Source organism: Camelus ferus, chromosome 3 (assembly GCF_009834535.1).
Source record: "Camelus ferus isolate YT-003-E chromosome 3, BCGSAC_Cfer_1.0, whole genome shotgun sequence".
Lineage (NCBI taxonomy): Eukaryota > Metazoa > Chordata > Mammalia > Artiodactyla > Camelidae > Camelus > Camelus ferus.
Window position 1 is genome coordinate 74067130 of NC_045698.1, and position 22613 is coordinate 74089742.

A 22613-nucleotide genomic window follows, 5' to 3' on the forward strand; every position below is an offset into this window, starting at 1 on the left:
CTAAAATATGTGTTTTTTAAAAAGTTCTTAAATATGATTACAGTCCAAGGAAATATCTGAAATTTGGGCTTTTAGCTGTTACCTTCCCCTCTAACCTCTGTTTAAAAACAAACACAAACAAACATAAAAAAACCCTCAACCAAACCATACCTGACATAGCCCAAGAATTCAGTCTTTGTTTATAAACTGAATAACTGAAGCAACAGTAAGATCTAAGACGGCATCAGAATTAATATTATTAATTAATAAACACTCACAAATTTAAAATTTATCAAGTCTAAAAAGGAAATACATCTACCCCTAAGTTATAACAAATATGATTTTTTATATAGCATATAATAAAAATAAACTTGTCAAAAACTCTTCACCACTTTCCTTAATAGCCATTTAAAATAATATCTTCCTACCTACTGGTTGAAATCACTTGAACTGATGTAAGTCAGTTCCCAATGGATCGTGGCATTAAATTCATGAACCCACAGCATTTCTGAGGTTTGCACTCCAACTATATATAAAAATAACATGCCACTTTGACATTTCAGACTCCTCTGGCCTATCTGTTCAACTGATTTTAAATTAATATATGTTAATATATAATTATTAATTATTATCCTGAGCATTTTCTATGTTATTATTATTGCATCCTTAAAAAGTATGATACTGAATTGAATGATTTTATCGTGTCATATTAATATCAACATTTTAAACTTTTCAACCCCTTAAAAGCTTTTATATTATTATGGAAATTTTCAAATATATAAACAAAAGTAATGAGAATCATATAATGAACCTCCATGTCCTATAAACCACCTCAGTTATCTATACTTCACTATTTTTGTTGTCTTTATTGGCCTACCACTTTTCTTTTTCCTTTTTATCCCCTTTGTAATACTTTAATACAAATTCCTAACATTGTGTCTTTTCACTAGCAAATACTCAAGTAGTATCCCTTACTGATAAAGTTTTTAAAATATAACAAATATTTGGTAGAATTCACCAGTGAAGCTATCTGGGAATGAAATATTATTGGAAGGAAGGTTTTTAACTACAAATGTAATTTCTTTAGGAGATAAAGGAGTATTTAGGAAAGCTATTTCTTCTTGAGTTAGCTTTTGTAGTTTGTATCTTTCAAATAAATTTTCCATTTCACCTAACTTGCTGAATTTAGAGGCACAAAGATAGCCATAATATTCCCTTGTTATCCTTTTAGTATCTGTAGAATCTGTAGTTATGTCACTCCTGAGTCATGATATTGGCAATTTCCCTTTCTCTTTTAATCAGCCTGAGTAGAGATTTATTTATTTTTTATCAAAGAACCAGTTTTTGCTTTCATTAATTTTTTGTTTTCCATTTCATTGATATCTACTTTATTATCTCCTTTCCTCTGCTTACTTTGAGTTTAAGTTGCCCTTTTTTCCTCAAGTTTCATAAGGTAGAAGCTAAGGTCATTGATTTGCGACTCTTCTTTTACAGATGTTTAGAGCTATTTAAAGTGAGTGTGTTAGCAGCATCACACTAAATCTGATGTGTGGTGTTTTCAAACACAGTTCAAAATACTTTCTAATTTTAATTTCTCTTTTGAGCTCTTCTTTACTTATGGGTTATTTAGGATTGGATGAGCAAGGGAGAGCATCCACTGATCTCTGGGGTTCTCTATGCAATGCTTTCCATTCTGGTACTCTGTCCTCCGAAATCTGGCTGTCTTGGTCTCCCTGGACTTTCTGTTCTGTCTCAACTCAGATGGTCTGCTGAGTTTTGCCTGGGTTCCTCCTCCAGGTACTATGAGTAGAAACTCTTTCAGTGCACTAGGTGAAGGCAAGCATACGGCTCCTCTTGTTTCTCATATCTCAGGAACCACTGTCCTTGGTTGTCTGATATCTAGTGTCTTCAAGACCATTGTTTCATGTATTTATCATCTTTTTTTTGTTTGTTTGTTTCAGGGAAGACAGTAAATCTGATCCTTATTACTCCATCTGAACTGGAAGAAGAAATCTGGTTTGGTTTTGTTTTTTTATAAATCATTAAAAACTCATGACTTTATATATTTGATTTGTTTTAATCCATTGTAGCCATTTTCCTTTTTGATGCTCAAAGTATCCCAGCTTAGGCAAGTGGGAGGCACTTTGCGTTGGCTTTTGGGTCCTTTGATATGTTCCTAGTAGTCCTTTAGTGGCAAATGATATTTAAGCACTACAGTCTAGATGCTATGATTTAACTATATATTTGCATTTGGTGAACTTTATTTTGAAAAGTAGGAAGGAGAGCAAGAGTGCAAGATAGAAATATTTTGCACTTAGAAATAGGTAAACTGCAGTGAAAAGAACACACCTGTGTTGGAGGACACTCAATTCTGCCAGATACAAATCATTAACATTCTCAACTGTTAAAGAGAGAGCTAAAAAGTTCTTATCATTGCTTCCTAAATATGGATCTCTACATTTCCAAACCCACTCCAGTACAGTTGACTTTATCTTCTCAACCTGTGTGCATCCAGCCTTAGCTATTTCTGGAGTCTCATTTACATAGTCATAACAGCTAACTAGGAAGGTCTCCTACTCCAATACTGTTTGGTATTAGCAGAGTCTATCTGAAGACTAATGGTGTGTCATCAATAAATATTGCAAAGTCACAGTCCAGCCAAGACTGAGAGCATCAAAATAAAGTCCAAGAGACCACAGTAATAGAATATCGGTATTTTTCCATTTATTCCCAATTTTCTGTCTTCTTGCCCTTGATTTAACCAACGAAGGTGTCACAAATCCCCAATTTTCCCTTCTAAATTACTAAAGACTTGACATTCCTTACTTTCAGTGACAGACCCTCATGGTCCCTTCCAGGTCAATGACTCTTAACTTCAGAGATTGGTATGGGTGTAAGAAACTCTCAAGACAGACCATCTAATACAGGGACATCTCTTCATAGACAGGAAACTAAGGCACAGAGATTTTATGGCACTTGCTTCCATTAGCCAACTTAGAGCCAGAGACTTAGTAAATTAGTAAGTTGGAGAGATTTTCTAAATCATATAAAATTAAATATATTTAGACTGATAGCTCTCAATACTCTGTATCTTATATCTCCCTAATCATTTATTCAAAAATTATATACCATGATAATTATTTAGAACTGTGCACCATGATGATAATAAGGGTAACACAACTTTCTAGGAGCATTTATACATTTACAAACATTTTCTGAATGTAAATTACATTTTGTGTAATGTCAGTATAAAAACACTGTAAGAATGCAAATTTTTTTAAAAAAGCTTTTATTTTACTAAAACTTGAGTCTACTTTTGGTTTTCAAGAGATAAAACAATGAAAACAGCTTTGCAAAAGTTATGCCTGTGTAAAATGCTACCTTGCCTTTACCTGAATCCATGAAACTAAGCAATACTATACCACAAGCCAGTCTTCTTATCAAAACAAAGGCTGTGCTGAGCAACAAAGATGGTCCTCACAATGCTGTGGACCAGCTTTGATATGAATCCAGGAGACTCTGACTGCTGACAGGCCAAACTACCAATCCTGGTATTTAATCTTCAGAATAATCTCAGCAAATTAAGCCTTCCAAAGCAGACATTTGCTATAGCTGCTATTTTGTCACAGAGAGTAATTCTGATCTTTTAAGTACCAGTGTACCATAAATTTCTGGCCATCTCAAAATGCTCAGGGAAGCACTTACTGATCTAATAAGTCTTGTTTTGTCTTTAATGAGTACAATTTCGAGTGATCGTAAAAATCCCACATATGGTCATTATAACACTTGTTGTGCACAATCTGTTCATCCAAAGGCATTTCTACTCTACACTATAAACAGCATTAGATGTGACTGGAAAAACATTCATCTACCAAAATGTTCAGGCCAAGGTTATGGAAAATGAATAAAAAATTATGGTTACATATGGTCTCAGTTACATGGAGACGTTTTGATAGAGCAATAATAAAGAAAAACATGTCTCTCCTCTGTTAGCTCTAGGTTCTGATCCTCAAAATACAATTAAAGCTGATCAGTCATTTAAGATAGAACAATCACAGGCTCTGTTTCAGATATACTAGACGAGGACAGTGACTTGATATGTTTTTCTCAAAGTGTGCTCTGATTCTGAGGCAATTTAGATATTGGAGAACCTATTTTAATATTAGTAGCTAAAGTTTACTTAGCACTTACTGTGATCTTGATAGCGAGGCAAGCACCTTGCATATATTACTTCAATTAATACCCTGAAAAATAATTTTCCTGCTTCGCAGAGCCAAGATTCAAACCTGAGCTGCCAACAGAGCCCAGGCTCCTACCCACTGTGCCTCATTGCCATAGCCCGAGGCAACTCGTAAACATTTGCTCTTTCCCCAGGAGGAAAGAAAAACATTATTTGCCACTAAATTGTAAGCCTCAGGAGACCTGAGGAGACCAAGTCTAAGGAGACTAGGGATCTTACCTGTTTTATTTCTGCCTTGTGCTGCTAACCCATCAGTTTTCTAATAGTAGTGAAATGAAGGAAGGTCTAATACGAAGGTTTCTCAGTTATTAAACGGAAAAGGTAAGACAACACCCATAGTACTTAGGAGACTACGTACTATATGATACAGTTAAAATGTATACAGTGACAAATTTCAGATAATACACAGGCAAATTTTACAGTAGCCAGTTTTCCAAAACATGTATGTAAGAGTTAGCTCCTAATTGTTTTAGAGTTCTGAAAAGCAGCAGAGATGATGCATAAGGGTAAGAGATTACAAAGGAATGGGCATTTTCATTATTGCTGAAGTATGAGATTTCCTATATTTTGTATATAAGTAAACTCTCTGAACTATAAAGTTAATTTTTTATATACATTCCCTTCTCTTTTCACCTTACACATTCAGCTTAATCATATGCACTGATCATAGTCACTTCTTAAAAGCCAAATGCTCAGAAATCTAAAGATATATGACCAGTGAAAACTTTATAATCAAAATATCTTCTAACACAATACATTAATATCAAAATAATTCCTGTCACTTACATCAATTTCCTTAAGGTATGTATGTGTGTGTGTGTGTGTGTGTGTGTGTGTTTATATATATATAGATATATGTATATATCTATATATATATAAATAGTCATTAGCAAATGAAAAAGCAAAAAGTAAGTCTCTTGTTTAAATGAGTGTCCCATTTCAGAAAGCATAGATATTGTATTGTTGCCTTACTTTTAACTTTAGCAAATGCTACGTACACTTCTATAAAGATCTGACTATTCCTCATTCAAGTGTGTTTACCCCTGCTAGGGCAGTGATAAAAAATGATACTCAGAAACACTAAGGAGATGTAGCCATGGTACCCACCTTGGTTAGATGAATGACTCCTTTAGAAGTAACTGAACAACCCATGAAGCCAACATACTGAAGTTCAGGACAGTGCTCAGCAAATGCTTTCACAGACTGATCTGTCACCTAGGGAAGAAGCGTGAACAAAGTCAGTCAACCTGGCATTACAGTGAGTTTAAGGATTTGGCTACTGCAAATTCCCTCAGCTTTACCTTGCATCATTAATACTTCCCTTTCCAACGGATCATTTGAATCTGTATACAGACCTGCTGCAATGTCTCCTGTGGTTTTTTTTTTTTTTTTAAATCCTTCCTCGACTCCAGGTCCTCTTTTATCACCCAATGTTTGATTACTTCTTTAAAGAAAATGTCTCAGAGATGTAAAGCAATCTACCTCTACTTCTTCATCTCTCTCAATATATATTTGTATTGACATAATTCACACACATCAAAAGGAACAGTCCAGTGGTTTAGTATATTTACAAGTCTGTACAACTATCACCAATATCTAATTCCAGAACATGTGCATCACCCCCTCAAAAATCCCCATGCCCAGGAGCAGTCATTCCCCTATTCCAACCCCTGGCAGCTTTCTATCACTATGGGTTTGCCTAGTCTGGACCTTTTTTACACTTGAAATTGTACAATTGATCCCTGAAGTACAGCAATGGTCTCTTTATAAGGTTTCTCTCTACAAGTGTTTCTTCCAAGAAATCTGGTTTGCCCTACACTGCTTCAGATTCTTCTGATGTGGATGGTGTGATGGTTAATTTTATGTGCCAACGTGACTACGCCAAGAGGTTATCAAATATTTGATTAAACGTTTTTCTGGATATGTCTGTGAGGGCATTTCCAGAAGAGATTTACATCTGAAGCAGGGGACAGAGTAAAGTAGACTGCCCTTACCAAGGCGACCGCTCAATCTTAGTCACAGCCAATCTGCTGAAGGTCTGAATGGAACCAAAAGGCTGAGTAAAGGAAAATTTGCTCTCCCTCTCCCACTTTCTCTCTCTCTCTGCCCATCTTCAAGTTGAGACCTTCAGTTTCCTACCTTCAGCCTCAAACTTGGACTAGAACTTACACCATCAGCCTTCCTGGTTCCCATGCTTCTAGACTCAGACTGTGGAACAATACCATCAGCTTTCCTGTGTCTCCAGATTGTCAATTGCAGATTTAGGGACTTCTCAGTATCCCAAATTATGTGAGCCAACTCCTTATGATAATCTGTTTTACAAACACACACACCCCGCATACTAATTCTGAGTCTCTGAAGAACTCTAACTAATGGAATACATATTAGAAGATATTAAAATCCCCTGAGGAGTTTATTAAAAACTCAGAGCCAAAAGCAGTGAGGCCCATGAATCTGTATTTTTAACAATCCCCTGGGGTGACTCTTAGGGATGTGAAAACTTGAGATCCCAGTGCTACAAAGAAGTTACACTGACAGCTTTTGGCATTTCTACATAGCCCTGTTTTAAACAAAAGGCAGAATGAAACTCCCTTTTTGTCTTCCCCACCTCCCAAAACTTTCCATATATAAAGTTATCTTCTTACAATTGTGTGAAAATTTTCTTAACTGTTCCACAAAGTTGTAGCTTATAAAAGAAAGTCCAAATATTCTCTGTCATAGGCTTAATTTCAGATTCACTTTCCTCACCGTCAAGATGAAATCAACAAGTTAAACACCATTGCTCATTTTCAAACAGCAGTCACTTACATCTCCTTTGCATTAACTTTCATATGGGTGACTCTTACTTTGTATATTCCTTATCTATTCTGAATAGATATTGGAAAATAAAGGTATGTGGGTAGCATTAATTCTGAAACAACACAAGAACACTTTCCTAAAATAATGAAACCAACAGCATCCATGGTACATCTGATAAAAGATTAATTCTGCCTTCAAAAGTAAAGTATGCTTCAGCATATTAAGACCAAGGGTGCCATTGATAAATTAAAAATGGGCCTTCCTGACACTCAGCTTTCTAAAACATTATGTTAGCAAAGAATATTTAAGGTACTAAAATTGTCTGAAACTTCAGGGAAACCCATCTCTATTAAAAAAAGGTAGGGGGTACGAAAGCTGAATACCCTGCCTAATCTCACTCTAACATCAAGCCTTTCCTAGGTCCATCTTCAAGGGGGGAAAAGGGGAATTCAGATAAAGATGAAGGACACAAGAAAGCTCAGGTACAAGGTGTTGCAGCTTTCCGAGAGAAGAAAAAATGTATTAAAATTTGTTTGGTGGGTCTTTCTCTTTCAGCTCAAGCAATCAGAGTAAGAGAGCTCAGAGAAGCCTCCAGCATCAACAGAGTCCTGAAAACCAAGCAAGACCAGAGCAAGTCCTTGGAGTATGGAAACACTCCTAGTAGGCTTGGAAGTGTGTTAGGAGACTTAGTAAAAGGCCTTGAAGATTTGAGTGGGGTCCAGCTCTATTCCCAAGGATAGAAGATCAGCTAGGATTTGGGGGTGAAACAAGTATAGATTGCCGGAGGCAAGTACCTGTGAGTGTCAACTTCTTGGGGACCTCTTTTCAAACCCCAGGTGGACCACTTACTAGCTGTGTGATTTTGAGCAAGTCATCTCACCTCTTTATACTTTGTCCCTTTTACAATAGAGAGGAAATAACAGTATCTACCTCACAGGGTGAAATATGAGGGTAAATAATGCATGTAAAATGTTTTAAACAGTGCCTGCATGTTGCAACTGGTCAATGCATTTTAGCTATTATTATCATAATCATCCCAGGTTCCCCTTTCTTCTGTAGTCTAATTCTTAGCCATGACTGCGGGGTTGACATGTGAAAGAAAATAATCATAAAAATAATGTAGTTATTGGTTTGTAAATAGAATCTATTTTTAGACAAACTATGGTTACCAAAGGGGAAAGGGCAGGGGAGGGACAAATTAGGAGTTCGGGATTAACAGACACACATTAGTATATATAAAATAGATAAACAACAAGGACCTACTGTATAAACACAGGGAACTATATTTAATTTCTTGTAATAACATAATGGAAAAGAATCTGAAAAGAAACTATATATATATGTATGTGTGTGTGTGTGTATATATATATATCTGAATCACTTTGCTGTGCATCTGAAACTAACATTGTAAATCAACTTCCCTTCAATAAAAAAATTTTTTAAATAGTGTAGTTAAAGCATGCTAGTTTACTAAAGCATCCTAGTTACTCCAAAAGATCAGATCATAATTTGGAGGCTCTAGTCATTAGGCTAACCCGTGGGATGGAAGTGAGGGAGAAGTGTATGGAAGTTTATTATTGATCCATTATGGTAAAAAGAATGCCACTTTCTTAAGGTTCTCATCCTGACTGCACATCAGAATCACCTGAAGAGCTTTTGGATTTAATGTCTAGGTGGAGATCTGCATCAATTTTATTTTCAAAACTCCCCCAGGAAATTCCAATATGCAGCCTGGGTTATAAATAAGTTCTAGGGCCTTCCATCAAAGTGTGGTCCTCAGACCAGCAGCATTAGCATGAGCCTGGAGTTTGTTAAAAATGCAAAACCTGAGATCCCACCATAGAACTACTGAATCCTAATCTGCAGTTTAACAAGATCCCCAGGTGATACTTATGCATCTTAAAGCTTGAGAAATACTCCTGAAGGAACAAAGTACTATGTCATCTTCTTGGGCTGAGAAGAAGCAAAAACTGGAGAGCTATGTCATACCCCAAACACTATGGAGAATTTTTTAAACAGCTTTATCGGCATATAATTTATAAACCATAGAATTCATCCATTTCATATAGGTCACTGAACTTAAACAGCTGTGCAACCAACACCATGATCCAGTTTTAGAATACTTCCATTTTCCCTTTTTATGCCCGTGGGCAATCAGTAACAGCTCCCACCCCGAGACAACCATTGATCTGCTTTACATATCTATATTTTGCCTCTGCTAGAAATTTCATATAAATAGAATTCTATCCTAAGTAGTCTTTTGTGTCTAGCTTCTTTCCCTAGTGCAATGCTTTTGAGGTTCATCCTTGCTGTTACATATCAGTAGTTGGCTCATTTTATTGCTGAGTAGAATTCCATGGTATGACTATACTACATTTCGTTTATCTGTTCACCAGTTGATAAACATTTTAATTGTTTCCAAATTGGGGCTTTGATAAATAATGCTGTTGTGATCATTCACACACAAGTCTTTGTATAGATATATAGTTCACTTCTCTTTAGTAAATATCTAGGAGTTGAATTACTGAATCATATGAGAAGTGTAAGTTTAATGTTTCCCATTTTTTAAAAGCTGGGTTGTTTTGTTATTAAGTTGTAAGCGTTTTTTTGAATACAAGTCCTTTATCAGACATTTGTTTCACAAATATTTTCTTCCATTCTGTGCCTTGTCTTTTCACCTTCTTAATGGTGGCTTAGCTCTAACATTTAGGTCTATGGTTCCCCTGGAGTTAATTTTTGTGAATAAGGTGAAATGTTCATTTTTTTTTGCATATGAATATCCAATTGTCCCAGTGCCATTTGTTGAAAAGGCCGCATACTATGGAGGAATTTTAAAGCTCTAACCTGGCATGGTTTGATTTAAAGAATCATACTTACAAATTGTGGGAAAACCAGGAAGTACAGAAGAATTAGTATGCAAACAGAAACGTGGCTCAGGATTTGGAAAAGAGCATTGGAAAATTAAGGGAGACTTTGATCATTTAGTCAAGGCTGTGACAGAAAAAAGAAGATGAACCTCATATTCAACAGTGTCATCTCTTCACATGGCAGAGGTAGAGAAGACCATCTCCTTAAGCCAGCATCCATCTCTACGCCAACCTACACTTTTACAGCGGCATGGAAAGGATGTAGATGCACTTAGTGTTACAATGAGGAAAAGCATCAGTGGTAAGGAATGTCTGTTGTGCCTTTAGAGTCACAAGAACCATGAAAAGCCTCAATGATATAAACACGCACAAAGATTCTAATAGAGTTTCCATTTGCGAATCTTAAGGGGGCCTTCTCTAGTTACTAAACCTGAAGCAAATGAAAGGCAGAAACACAGGGGGCAAAGGGAAAAGGAAGATATTGGCTCTCATAAGCTCTTGAGAGCTGTACTCAATCAGAAATCCTTTGAGGGTGGTTTCTTTTGAGATCAAATGTGGGCACAAGAGAGAAACCTCTCCAGGAGGTAGAAATAATAAGCCTAGAAAATTCTAAAACAGGGGCAAACGTAATAGCCACTGTGGTAGAAATGGCCATACATGACTAAAATATTCTTGGCTAGAAGAAAGGGAAAGAGCAGAAGGCAAGCAGGACAGGGTCACTAATTTTGCTTGAAGAGTTACTGTTATCAGTGTGATTTTTTTTTTTTTTTTTGAATTGCTGAACCTGGAGATTCAGTCTCTGGACACAGCTCACCTTGTCAAAGCTTGGGGTACTAAGAACCAAAGAATTTAAGAGGGAGTAGATAATAAAAACAGCTAGATAATACAAATGGCTATATTCGCTAAAGCCTTACTGTGTGCCAAGCTAAGTCCTCTCTATGTATCATGTGGGATCCTCATAATAGCCTTGAGAGGCAACATTCTCCCCATTTAATAGGTGATTAAAATAAGCCTATTAGAAACTTCCCCCAAATCAAACCACTACCCGGTGGCAAACCAGGGCTTTAAACTTTGGTCTTTTGGGTTTTGAAACCCAGGCTCTTTAGCTTATATAAATTGTGATTCATTTCATGGGGCTAATCTCACTCAAATGCAAAAGCAAATTCAAGACCCTTCCTTTAGCCCCAGAGAAGCAAAGTGGCAGAGATCAAGGCACAATGGATCTACTTTTTAAAGAATTTTCTAAGAAAAGTGTTATCCTTGATGACTTTTTTCATCTCCTAAGGGTGTGGTGCCAATGCTGTGATAGTCGTATATGTGCTGAGAACCATCCCCAAAGAGGACAGCATAGGAGAGGGTTGGGGTAATCTAATTCAGAGATGTTGAAGAAGTTGGATTAATGGTAGGGAATTATAAAACCACAGAAGTAGACACTGATAATTCACAAAAGCACTTTCATCTACAAAGGATTAAAAGAGAAGAAAATAAGGAGAGAAGTTTTTACATAAATTTCACGACTCTAAATAAAGAGATGCAATTTATTCTTATTTTAAGACAAAGTTTTCTTGGAAGATGGGAGAAGAGATCTATCTATATCAGAATAAGACTGATTCAATGAAAAGGGTTTTGTAAACTGTGCTGAAAGATTAATTTGGGGGCATGATTGCTAGCATATCTGGGGAGGAAAGGAATTTGTAGTATTAATTCTAAAAAGGTGGAACAATCTTTGGACATTTTTATATTGCTGGCATTAAAGAATTGTTGTGTAACCTTACATGAGTATACTAAATAATGTAAAAGTATTTCATGACCTTGCTCAGGGAAAAAAGTTTTCTCTATACTTCACCCCAAACCTACTAATTCAAAACCCAGAAATATATACTGTTAGTAAGTTCTTGTAAAGATTCTTAAGGAATCAATCCAGAAACAGTCCCATAACAATCATGATTAACCCTCTAAATATTAGTACCGAAGATGGCCCTGGGTATACAATGGGCTTATCTCTTTGCCATCTCTACTGACACCAGAGACAGCCATGGCCCAGATATGTCATCCTTCTCCTGGACATTTTCTATAGCCTGCACACTGGACCTCTTTCTGTCACTCTTGACCCCACAAATCTATTCTCCACTCATGAAGCCACAGTGATCTTCTAAAATGTGCAAATCAGATCATGTCACTCTGCTATTCAAAGTTCTCCAATTACTCTAAGAATAAAATTCAAATTGCTTCTATAACCTGTAAGGCCTTGCAGAATCTGACTCCTTAACTTTATCATCCCAGCACCCCTTCCGTTTGTTCGCCATGGTCATGGTCTCCCCATCTGTCCCATTCACTACTCTAACCTCAGTGCTTGGCACAGGGCCCGGCACACAAGATCTCTAAAAATAAAAATGAATGAAGGAAAGAAGTACTGTCTTGATGCATGTTAACGGCTTATTGTTTCAATATCGAAAACAATCATTTTTAATGCTAAGAAAATGTGAACGCTGATCTTACTGGTTCCAAGTGGCATAAAAAAGCAGTGGCTAAGAATGAGATAAACAGCTTCATGAAGCAAAGGACAGGATTATCAAAGAAAGCAACAGCAGCACTTTGATCCTGCAACAGACTGGAAGCCTAATGTGAGGAACTTAGCAGGTGACTGCCAAATCTCACTGAGGACCTCAGAACCAATTGTAGGCTATCCTTCCACCTCCAAGAAAAAAGAAAAGAGATCAAGGGCATAATGAGTCTACTTCCTAGGGAATTTTCCAGGAGGAATGATAATCTCCCATTACTTTTTTTCATCTCTTACAGCTGGACTGGTCAGTGGGCCCACGGGGTACCCTCATCTTCTAAATGCAAAATGAAGGCTAGGTTCTAACTGAGCTTTTATAATCAAAGGGCAAAAACATTCCCATGTGTTCCAGTCCAGTGAGATTCACCAGACTAGAAAAGCCTATGATTCCGGGCAGAAGTCACCTGGAATAGGGTTTGGCTGTCTGAGTGTCCCCTCTGCCGTGATAACCACTTGGATGGGTTATTGATTTAGGAAAGCAGAAGAGAAGTGACCCCAGAAGTGAATGGCAAGAATCAGCAATATCTTCAAAAATAAAAAAGGACACTTATAGTGTGTCTATTTTACTCAGAGTTGCTCAGTCTTTAAATCTCTTTAAGTCAATAAATATTTGAGTTCCTACTGTATGCACCACACATCATGTTAAGTTCTAAATGCAGTACAAAGATGCGGTGCAGTCCCAGCCTCTGGGAGCAGAGGCGGCAGGCTGAGGTGTAAACAGGTCTAGCTGCCACAACTACCAGCGAGATCCCTGGGAATGTTTCAGTACACTGCATCCCAGTTTAGTTTAGTTCAGTTTCCCAAGACCTTCTGACTAGATCTGAAACCAAGCTTGAATTGGTAACCAAGTTATAGAGGGTAGGAAGCCTGGCAGAATGGTTATGACTTAATATTGAGGGAATCCATTTTATAGGTAACAGGAGAAATACAGGGATTAAAGGACTATAAGATGCCTGTGAGTTCCAGCATACTTCAGGCCCATAACTGATGGAGCCATTCATTAAAGGCTCTCAGGGAAGAGAGATAAAGGGAAAGTTGTACTTCAAAGTCAAGCAGGTATACCCAGGACCAGCGAATGGGATATCCCTGCCTCACAGAGGCTGCCAGGACCATGCCCCTGAGTGAATAGTCAGATACCACAACAAGGGGTAGCTCAGGCCTAGCCACACGCCAGAGTCAGTAAGCATCCACGTCTAACAGCAGACAAAGAGTATGTGAAGTAGTATGATGATAAAAATCCCAAGTGATGAAACTTTACTTAGATACAAAGTAAATATACATTATACTTAAAGGAGCTTTAAAAATGGAACACAATAAAATTTCTCCATTTATTTAGTCAAGTCTTTAAAATCTATGAAAAATTATTTCTTCTTCATTTTCATCTTCCTTTATTTTTCTGTATTACATTTGTCAAGAGTGTACTGTGTATACTTACAATTAATGCACTGGGAAGCCTTCTCCTTTGACATCATATAACAAAAACACAAAACAAATTGGTACTGGTCATATAAAAGGAAATAGCTAAATATGGAGACAAAACACTTGATACAGATTTGCTGTATCAACCATTTCAGTAAGAACTTCATCACTATGCTCTTCATGTAATAAAAACTTCATATCATTAGTAAATTTTTTAAAGGAATAGTATTTAAACATTAATAGTTTTCTTTTAAACCATGTCAGATGACAATATCTACTTAGCAAATATTACATGCCAAGTACCGTGCTACATACAGTGATTCAGACAGACTGCCCTCAAGGAGCTTACAATCTAATGAAAAGATCAGCTGTTAAACATTCATTACAAGTATGGTCACCATTTTAATATGATCATTTGCAGGAGTCAACAAACTATTACTTTCTATATATGCCATACTTACATAGTTCACATAGAAAGGAGCCAAAAATATGACTAAAAATTATACTCAATTGTTAGAGATAAGATTTTCTCAAACATTTTAAGCTACTATATGCATGATATCATTCTATGCCTAATATCATTTCAGTAGCAAGCTGAAAAATATATATATGTATGTATATATATCTCACTCTTATGTATAAGAAAAACGGATTATTTAAGAACCCATTTACTAATACAGCTTTGACTTTTGTCATGATAGAACTATTTCATTAAGTAAATCAGAAGCACAAAGCAATAAAATTTATTAAGAAAAATTTCAAAAATGTACAAAAGTAAACCAAACAGTAAAATAAACCTCCATTTACCAATCATAATAGCTTCAATAATTACTAACTCATAGCCAACATTGTTTAACCAATAGTCCCATCTACTTCTAAAACACCACATTTATCAGTAAATATTTCAGTATATCTCTAAAAGATAGGCTCTTTTAAAAATCATAGCCATACTACCCTCATCATTCCAGCAAATGTTCATGTGAGACTTAATAAGAAAAATGAACTATGTATTGTTTTTATGGAGATAATAATCCACAGTAATTTTAAAATCTCATTTAAAATTTACCACAATTTTATAAAAACTGACCCTTTGTCAACAAGGGCATTGAGATTCATAACTAATCATTTTCTAAAAGTCTAAAATTCCATTAGTGTCCAATGAAAATCTGATCATTTGATTGCTTATTTGACCTTGCCTGATTTTTGCTCATTCTGTCTTGCTTAATGTTAGTCTGGGTTTAGAAAAGTCAGATTGGCTGATAAAAAGATTTATAAGTTATGCATTAAAGTATCCTGAAAGGGAAAGACACTGGCCCAGAACTGATGGCATAGATATTCGTCCCTATTAAAAAGATCTATGGTAAGTTAGATATGACTCAACCACTTCCCTTCAATTTGCTGACCAAGTTTCTTGGACTAATATTGCTTTATTTTATTGAAATTCAATATTTGGCTAATCTAAATGAAACAGAATAATTAGCCTATTCTGCATCTGTTCACTGTTTAAGTAATGAAAGTAGCAATCAAAAAGTAATCTACTAATGTAACAGTCATTGCTGTATTTAGCAATAATATTTACAAAGCATTTCTAGCACACATATGCAACTGTCCACTCACTCACTTAGATAAACAGGCAGGTACAATTTCTATTTTAAAAACGAAGAAAAGAGCAGTTAAAGCAACCCACCCAAGGGTGCATGTGAGGCTAGTGCTCTTTTCGTTACAACATTCTCAATAATGTACTTAAAATACAACTAAAGAATCTACTTGCACACTAAATTTGAGATAAGTAATTAAGTAATAAGTAAATACAATTCTTAATAAAGTAGTTGCTTCACAAACATTCAGTTAATTCTTTGGTCATATCACAGAAAAAAGATGTTTTAATCCTCTGTAAGTGAAATCTCTTCCATTATGTCAAACTTTATTTAATTTCTAAATAAAAATTTTAAATTAAAAGAGATGGTTAGTTTGAGGATTCATTCAAAAAGGATAAAAAGAAATTCATAAGAGTATGACTGAAGGCTAAATTAAATCCACCAGATCACTTACCAAAATTTGTGTGGATGCATCATGTTTATGTAAGACAACAGGAAAAAAAACATAGCAGTAGTACACACAGTTCTGAATTGTGAATCATCTAACTTTGAATGACATTTCATCACAAAGGGTGAAATGAACTTAAGTCTCGGAAGGCTAGCACACAAACAACAGTGGAAGAACTCTGAATAGCAGAAGAGCTAGTTAGTATTTCAAAAGGCATGCTAAAATTCACAAAGCAAGGGAAAAGCACCATGATAAAGGTGATTTACTTGGACTTCCAAACCAACTGTGGCTCTCTCCTCACTTATGTGATTGGGCATTCTCTGCTTCCTTCCTCATCTTCTGCCTGACACCTCTTCCTCTCCAAGACATGTGCTGTCCTCTCCCCTTTCCTGCGTTTCCATCTGTTACCTCTTCTCTCTGGTTCTTTCCCCTTTCCTTTTCCTCATGTCTCTTCTGAACCTTTTATGCCCACTGTCACACCTTTTCTAACTGGCTGGTCATAATATGAAATAAAAGCAATTAAAATATAATTATTGTACTAATTTCAAATCAGTGATATTAAACTTTTTATTTATCTCAAAAAGAAATGTAAGATTACACGAGTCTATGAAATCACTGGACTCAGATGGCCCAGGTTGCAATCTAGCTCTACATCTTACTAGCTGTGTGACCTTAAAGAAGTTACTTATCTTCCAAAAACTGTGAAAATGAGACACAAACCTAATGGGGTTCTTGTGAGCATTCCAAGAGAACTCTCATGTGCTGCGCACATACCATGCAAAGTGCTTAGTAAAGATTAGCCACTACTCAATGCATACACTTCCTTTCCTCAATTCCTTCAAGCTGGCATTCTGAACATTATTGTATAAGATTAACTTTTATTCCTATCATTATATGTGATAGACTATAAATTAGCATTTAATAATAATCTCTGTTATGATATGTCCCACCTACCTACCACCAAGCCACTAGAAATAAAAATGACAAGACATAAACTGTTCTGTTCTATACTTGTTCACCAGGCTGAAGTTATGTATCAGGGAAAAATGCAAGTTAAATGAGACTTACGGTTGGTAAAATATCAGTAACAAGTTTAACTGTACACAACAAGTTTACCTGTACTTTGTAATGTATTTTAAATTATAGATAATAAAAGGAAGTAATCCAAGTAGCTTTATTTTCTAAGGGTATATTAATTCTATTTTTAATGTTCTAAGTTGACGAATTATTTTACTCTAACAGCACTTGGATATGACAGCACCTTCTTATTGTTGTTAAAGCTTTTGAAAAACACAACAAAGTATACACACCAAAATCAGGCTTTATAATGCTCCTAAATATACAATGTCTTAGGTAATAAGTAGAATAGAAAAGTTTCTTCCTTGTGATTATGAGGAATTTAACTCATAAATACATGAGTAGATGTGATTTATAAGTATAGTATTCCATAACAACAAAGAACCACCTCCTCCCTGAGAGGTTGATGCACAACATGTAAAAAGAAAATATGCAAAAAATGAATAGAAGCAAGAGCACAACCTTCAAAAAAGTCATCTCTGTTTGTGAAAATATTTCAGATTAGGCTTTAATATTTTAACAAGAGAAAATGCTTCCCAGGATGAATAAAATCTAACCAAGGTATAAAGTCCCAACAATCTGTGTTTTAATCATAAATGAAAGCCAATAATCACCTGCTTAAAAAAAAGCGTACAAATACCCTAATGTATGAATATAGAACATTTTTTACATATTCATGTTTAACATTCTTTAAACAAGAAAACCTATCAAAAAACAAAACCTAAAATTAGGTTATACATTTTTCATCATGTCAGACAAATACATTCACAGCTCACTAAATGTTCTTTCTTACATTTCAAACAGCTTATAACACCTCATCTCCTTTAATAAGGTTCCCACAATAACTGGAAGAAAGACGGCAAGTCCATCATCCACCTCAACCTAGTCCACTTGGTCCACGCACTCAAACTTCACAAAAGAAGCCATGATAAGTGACAAGAATGTGAAGAGGGAATTTTCATTGTCAAATTTGGCAGAGGGAAAAAAAATGTTGCATAAATCTGTTTCATTTTTTAAATTAGAAGCTCAAAAAGGGCAGAGGTCATGTTGTACAATGTCAAGACACAGATTCATCTTTTCAGGAATAGGGGTCAAAGGAGATTTTTAAGTATTTTCAGAACATTCTCCAGAAGTCCAAGTTAACGTGTACCTTCACAGGGCCTGACAGATAGTAGGTGCTCAATAAACATTTATTGAATGCATGAACGAATGAAACAAATCTAGGAAAGGCAGGTACTGGAAAAACCGTATCACTGAGGAAGAAATGACAAATACACTGCAGAATTTCTACTTTTAAGAAAAAGTCAGTATTTGAGTGCCTATTTGCCAGGCACTGTGCTAGATGAGTTTTACTTACATTTATTTAAACTACATTATAAAGGTTTCCATATTTTAACCCAGAAAGAGACTTTTTGGGGACTTCTGAGCAAAAGGTAGCAGAGAAACAGACAAATTTGTGACCAGGATGCTCACTGCAGCACTATTTACAGTAATGAAAAAACAGAGACCTCCCAAATGTATTAAAATAAGATAACGGTTAGATGACGGTGTGTATTTTTGATAGACTTCTATGTGGCCATGAAAGATCATATTTCCTTAAAACATTTAATGAAGTCAGAAAATACAGTGTAATTTAAAAAGCAGGATAGGCAATTATTAGGAGTATAAACATCATCCTATTAAGTATATACACAGAGTGAAAAAACTGAGAAGATACAATGTTAACTACCTCTTGGTAACAGGATTATATAAGTGAGATTTTAATTTTCTTTATGTTTTTCTTACTTTCCAAAGTTCCATATCAATATTTTTTATACTCTTATAGTCACAGAAAACAAATGCTAAAAAAAGGAAAAGAAAATGGGAGAAGGCTTTTTAAGATTTATTATTTTATTTTAACCTAAATAATCTTCATGTAAGTTAAGAAAAATTTAAGAAACAAAATGTAAATTTTCTTAGAATTTAGAAAAATAGAAAATAAATTATTTTAACCTATAAAATATTAAATATGAATTACTACCATACTTCTACCTGGCCTTTATTCTTCCAAAATAACTTCTGCAAACCATGCAATAAGAAGAAAATATACTATAAAACAGCATGCATCTATGTTCTCTTTGCTTGGGTTGGCCAAAAACAACAGTGCTTAAAAATCTGTTTATATATTTTCCCTACATATTGAAAAAAATGCAAAATTTAAAAAAATCATTAAAAAACATAAAGAACACTAAATAGTCAATTAACTAGTTTAGAACCAAAATACAAATCAGAAATTTAAAACATCAAATCACCGCTCTAACATATAACTGGATTACAAAACAAGACATACAGTTAGAACTCAGTATTAAAAGGTACTTTAAATGTACACAAATGTGAGATGCTCAGTGGAGAAATGTATTCCAGGAATTCGCAAAGCCAGCTGCTTCAGCAACACGGTGATAATGCACTTGGACTACACAACTTCTCACCTGTGTTTTGTCTGAAAACAATGATCAAATATATCCCAGGCCTCACTTGCGTGGAGCTATAAAATAGGGTCATGTTTGCTTTTAGTGACCTAATTACGGAGCTAGAATTCCCCACTAGCCTGACTGATGGAAATCAGAATCTCAAAATTTTCTCCATAGTCTTTTTTGAGATGCCCAAGGTAGTACCTCATTCCTGTCCAAATGCTCATCTGATAGTTGTCCCACAAAGTGTTGATTTGTTTCACCCTGCCTGTTTCAGTTCCTCTTTCCTCTGAGTGTGTTGCAGCAGAGTCACTCAGTAGAGCTTAAGGCTTTTCCTATCTCTCACGATGGCTCCAGAGTCATGGCGTGATCAACCGCAGTTGCCACAGCTTCTAGTCCTGCGAGTGCCAGAGCACTGCAGACAGGAAACCAATGGCCTGATTTGGCACCAAACCTCACCAGGAGCCTCCAGAGCCTTTCACTTGGTGCCCACCACCTCACAATGTCTGTCTCTCCATATACCGATTCTTCAGTTTCTGGCCATCTCCCTCCAACCATAGGAATTAAAACCAAATACCAGGGTTTGAACAAGGAATAGATGCCACACAACTTTCACCTTTCCTTACTCCCCTACCACAAACCTCTCCCTCTTCCTCATGCTTTCAAAGTGTACACATCATGCGATGGAGGTATGTGGTAGAATGTGTGCTTAGCATGCATGAGTTCCTGGGTTCAATCCCCAATACCTCCACTAACAAAATATACACATCAGAAAGTGGAAAACACTATGTGTATAAGCATGTTACATAAAAAGAAATGGGCAGACAGGTATCTCTACCACTTCGGATGGTTAAGACTTGGGTCTGAAATCACAAGGACTAGATCTGAACCACTCATTTCACCTCGCATCAGCTACATACTTAAACTCTACAAATCCTAATACTCTTATCTCAAACAATTACTGTAGTACCTACCCCCCACTGAATTGTGTGAGGACTAAAAAAGGTAATGCATGTAAAGAAATCATATAATACGAGCTCAATACAATTGCTTTCAAATGAATCAGTTAGTTTGGCAAAAGAGAGAAAAGATTTTATGTTAATCTGGGTGAAAAATAAGTTTTCAGAATTTCACAAAGAAAAAAACACTAAAGCATCAAAAGAAACATATCTTTGGTGGGGAGGGTATAGCTCAAGTGGTAGAGACCATGCTTAGCATGCACGAGGTCCTGAGTTCAATCTCTAGTACCTCCATTAGAATAAATAAATAAACCTAATTACCTCCCCTCCAAAATAATAAACAAGTAAATACCCAAGAATTCTATATCCAGCAAAAACATTCTTCAGGAATGAATAGGAAACCAAGACATTCATTCAAAGATGAAGAAAAACTTACAGAACTTGTTGCAGCAGACCTATCCTAAAAAATTTAAGTAGTAGTTCTTGAAACAGGAATGATAAAAGTAGTCGTCTTGGAACATTGGAAAGGAAGAGGAAGAGAAAAAGTAAAAATATGGATTAATATAAAAGACTTTCCTTCTCCTCATGATTTTCTAAATTATATTTGACATCACAACATTCAAGCAGGGATAGGCTGAGAAAAATTTAAAGCCAGATTCAGTCCATTCTAAATCTCCCATTCCTATTCCTTCCCTGCACAACACTGACTGGACATGCTTTATCCCTGTTACTGCTTTAAGAAAGGAGGATTTCAGTCTCTTTCCCTGCTAGGGAGGGTATGAGACAAGCCAGGAATGCAACTGACAGATATAAGACCCCTGAACAGAACTTTTAACCATGGTAAGAAAAAGTGATTAAAAGGAAAGGCTGATTCCTACTTACGGTCTGGCCAAATAACTACTAACTATACTGCTTTACTCTGTACCAACATGTTAATTTACAGAAACATATGTAATCAGCATTAAAAACAGTATCATGCATATTTTATTACAAATTAGGAGAATTCCACATTTAACTTATCCAAACAGTAACAGCTGGTTGGTCCACTATCTCTGTAAGGACACAAACTTGCATAAGAGTGCAACTTACACAGAGCACTGCACCCCTGCATTCAGAAACGCCCTCTATTCTGGCCTGGATTCATAATGCACTACCCCAGGCAAGAAGCCCTGAGAAGCAGTGCAGAGATGAGAACAACAAAACATATGTGACCCATAGTTTCTGAAACATGGTATCAGAGGTCACCTGCCCACAATTAGACATACTAACGAAATATGAGTGCAGGGGAAGTCCCTCTGGAGGCCACCACACTAGGGCAAGGAAACTCCTCTTTCCTTTACCCAAAAGTAAACCTCAAAGACTAAAGAGATTGTAAAAATAGTTAGGAAAAGCTGACAACTCTCCTCTACATCTAGGAAACACATTTTTTGCATGCAAGAAAAAAGTGACCTTATTATTTTTTAAGAATTGTTACATATCCAAGAAGCCATATAAATCTCTTCAAAGGTTTTAAAAAGGTTTAAAAGCCAGGAAATTTAGATGTTTCAGCACCATTAATGCTAACCTTGGCACTGTGACTGCTACCAATCAATTTTTTCCTCTTAGAAAGAATGAATAATTTTGATGAATGCTACTGCAAATTACATACTAAAAACATAATTTTTCATATGAATGGGGCCAATGTCTTTTGGCACACTTGTCAGCATCACAATATAACTGCTAATCTTCAAATACAGTTATTAACAACTTCGGAAAATCATTTAGAAAACCAGTTCTCCTTTTTAAGGTCAATGATTACCACAGTTAATGACCAATTGGCTTTAGCCATCACTGTCCTGACCTTTGCATCATGTTTTAAACTAACAAGACAATAAATAACTATTAATACTGACCTATTTTGAAGGGTGTTTTTCAGTGACCATCTATACTCACTGAAAACAGAATTGTTTTTGTGTTTTATAAAAATCACTCAGTCACTTGCTGATTTTTGCTTGTTTCCTTGCTGTGGTTAGTGTTATTTTACCATAAAAGTAGAAATAAGGGTGGAGGGGGAGGAGACAGAAAAATCAGAGATAAACCCTATTAGCATTTTTAAAAAAATATTAGTTAAACATGTATTAGTTTAGAAGACATAAATGGTACCAAAAGGTATCAGTATTAACATACATAGGTCTATCTCAATTACATAATAACTGCCAAGTATTCTATTATGTAAAA

At 35.8% G+C, this 22613-nt stretch overlaps 1 protein-coding gene across 3 annotated transcripts in view; it reads right to left on the bottom strand.

The window, feature by feature from the left end:
- The window catches only part of FBXL17 (F-box and leucine rich repeat protein 17), a 439173-nt gene that overhangs the window by 297055 nt on the left and 119505 nt on the right, over window positions 1-22613 (bottom strand). For all 3 annotated transcript variants that reach the window (XM_032476466.1, XM_006195859.3, XM_032476467.1), the window contains one exon: window positions 5327-5434. In XM_032476466.1, the coding sequence (XP_032332357.1) occupies window positions 5327-5434 (108 nt within the window). The remainder of the gene's footprint in view (window positions 1-5326; window positions 5435-22613) is intronic.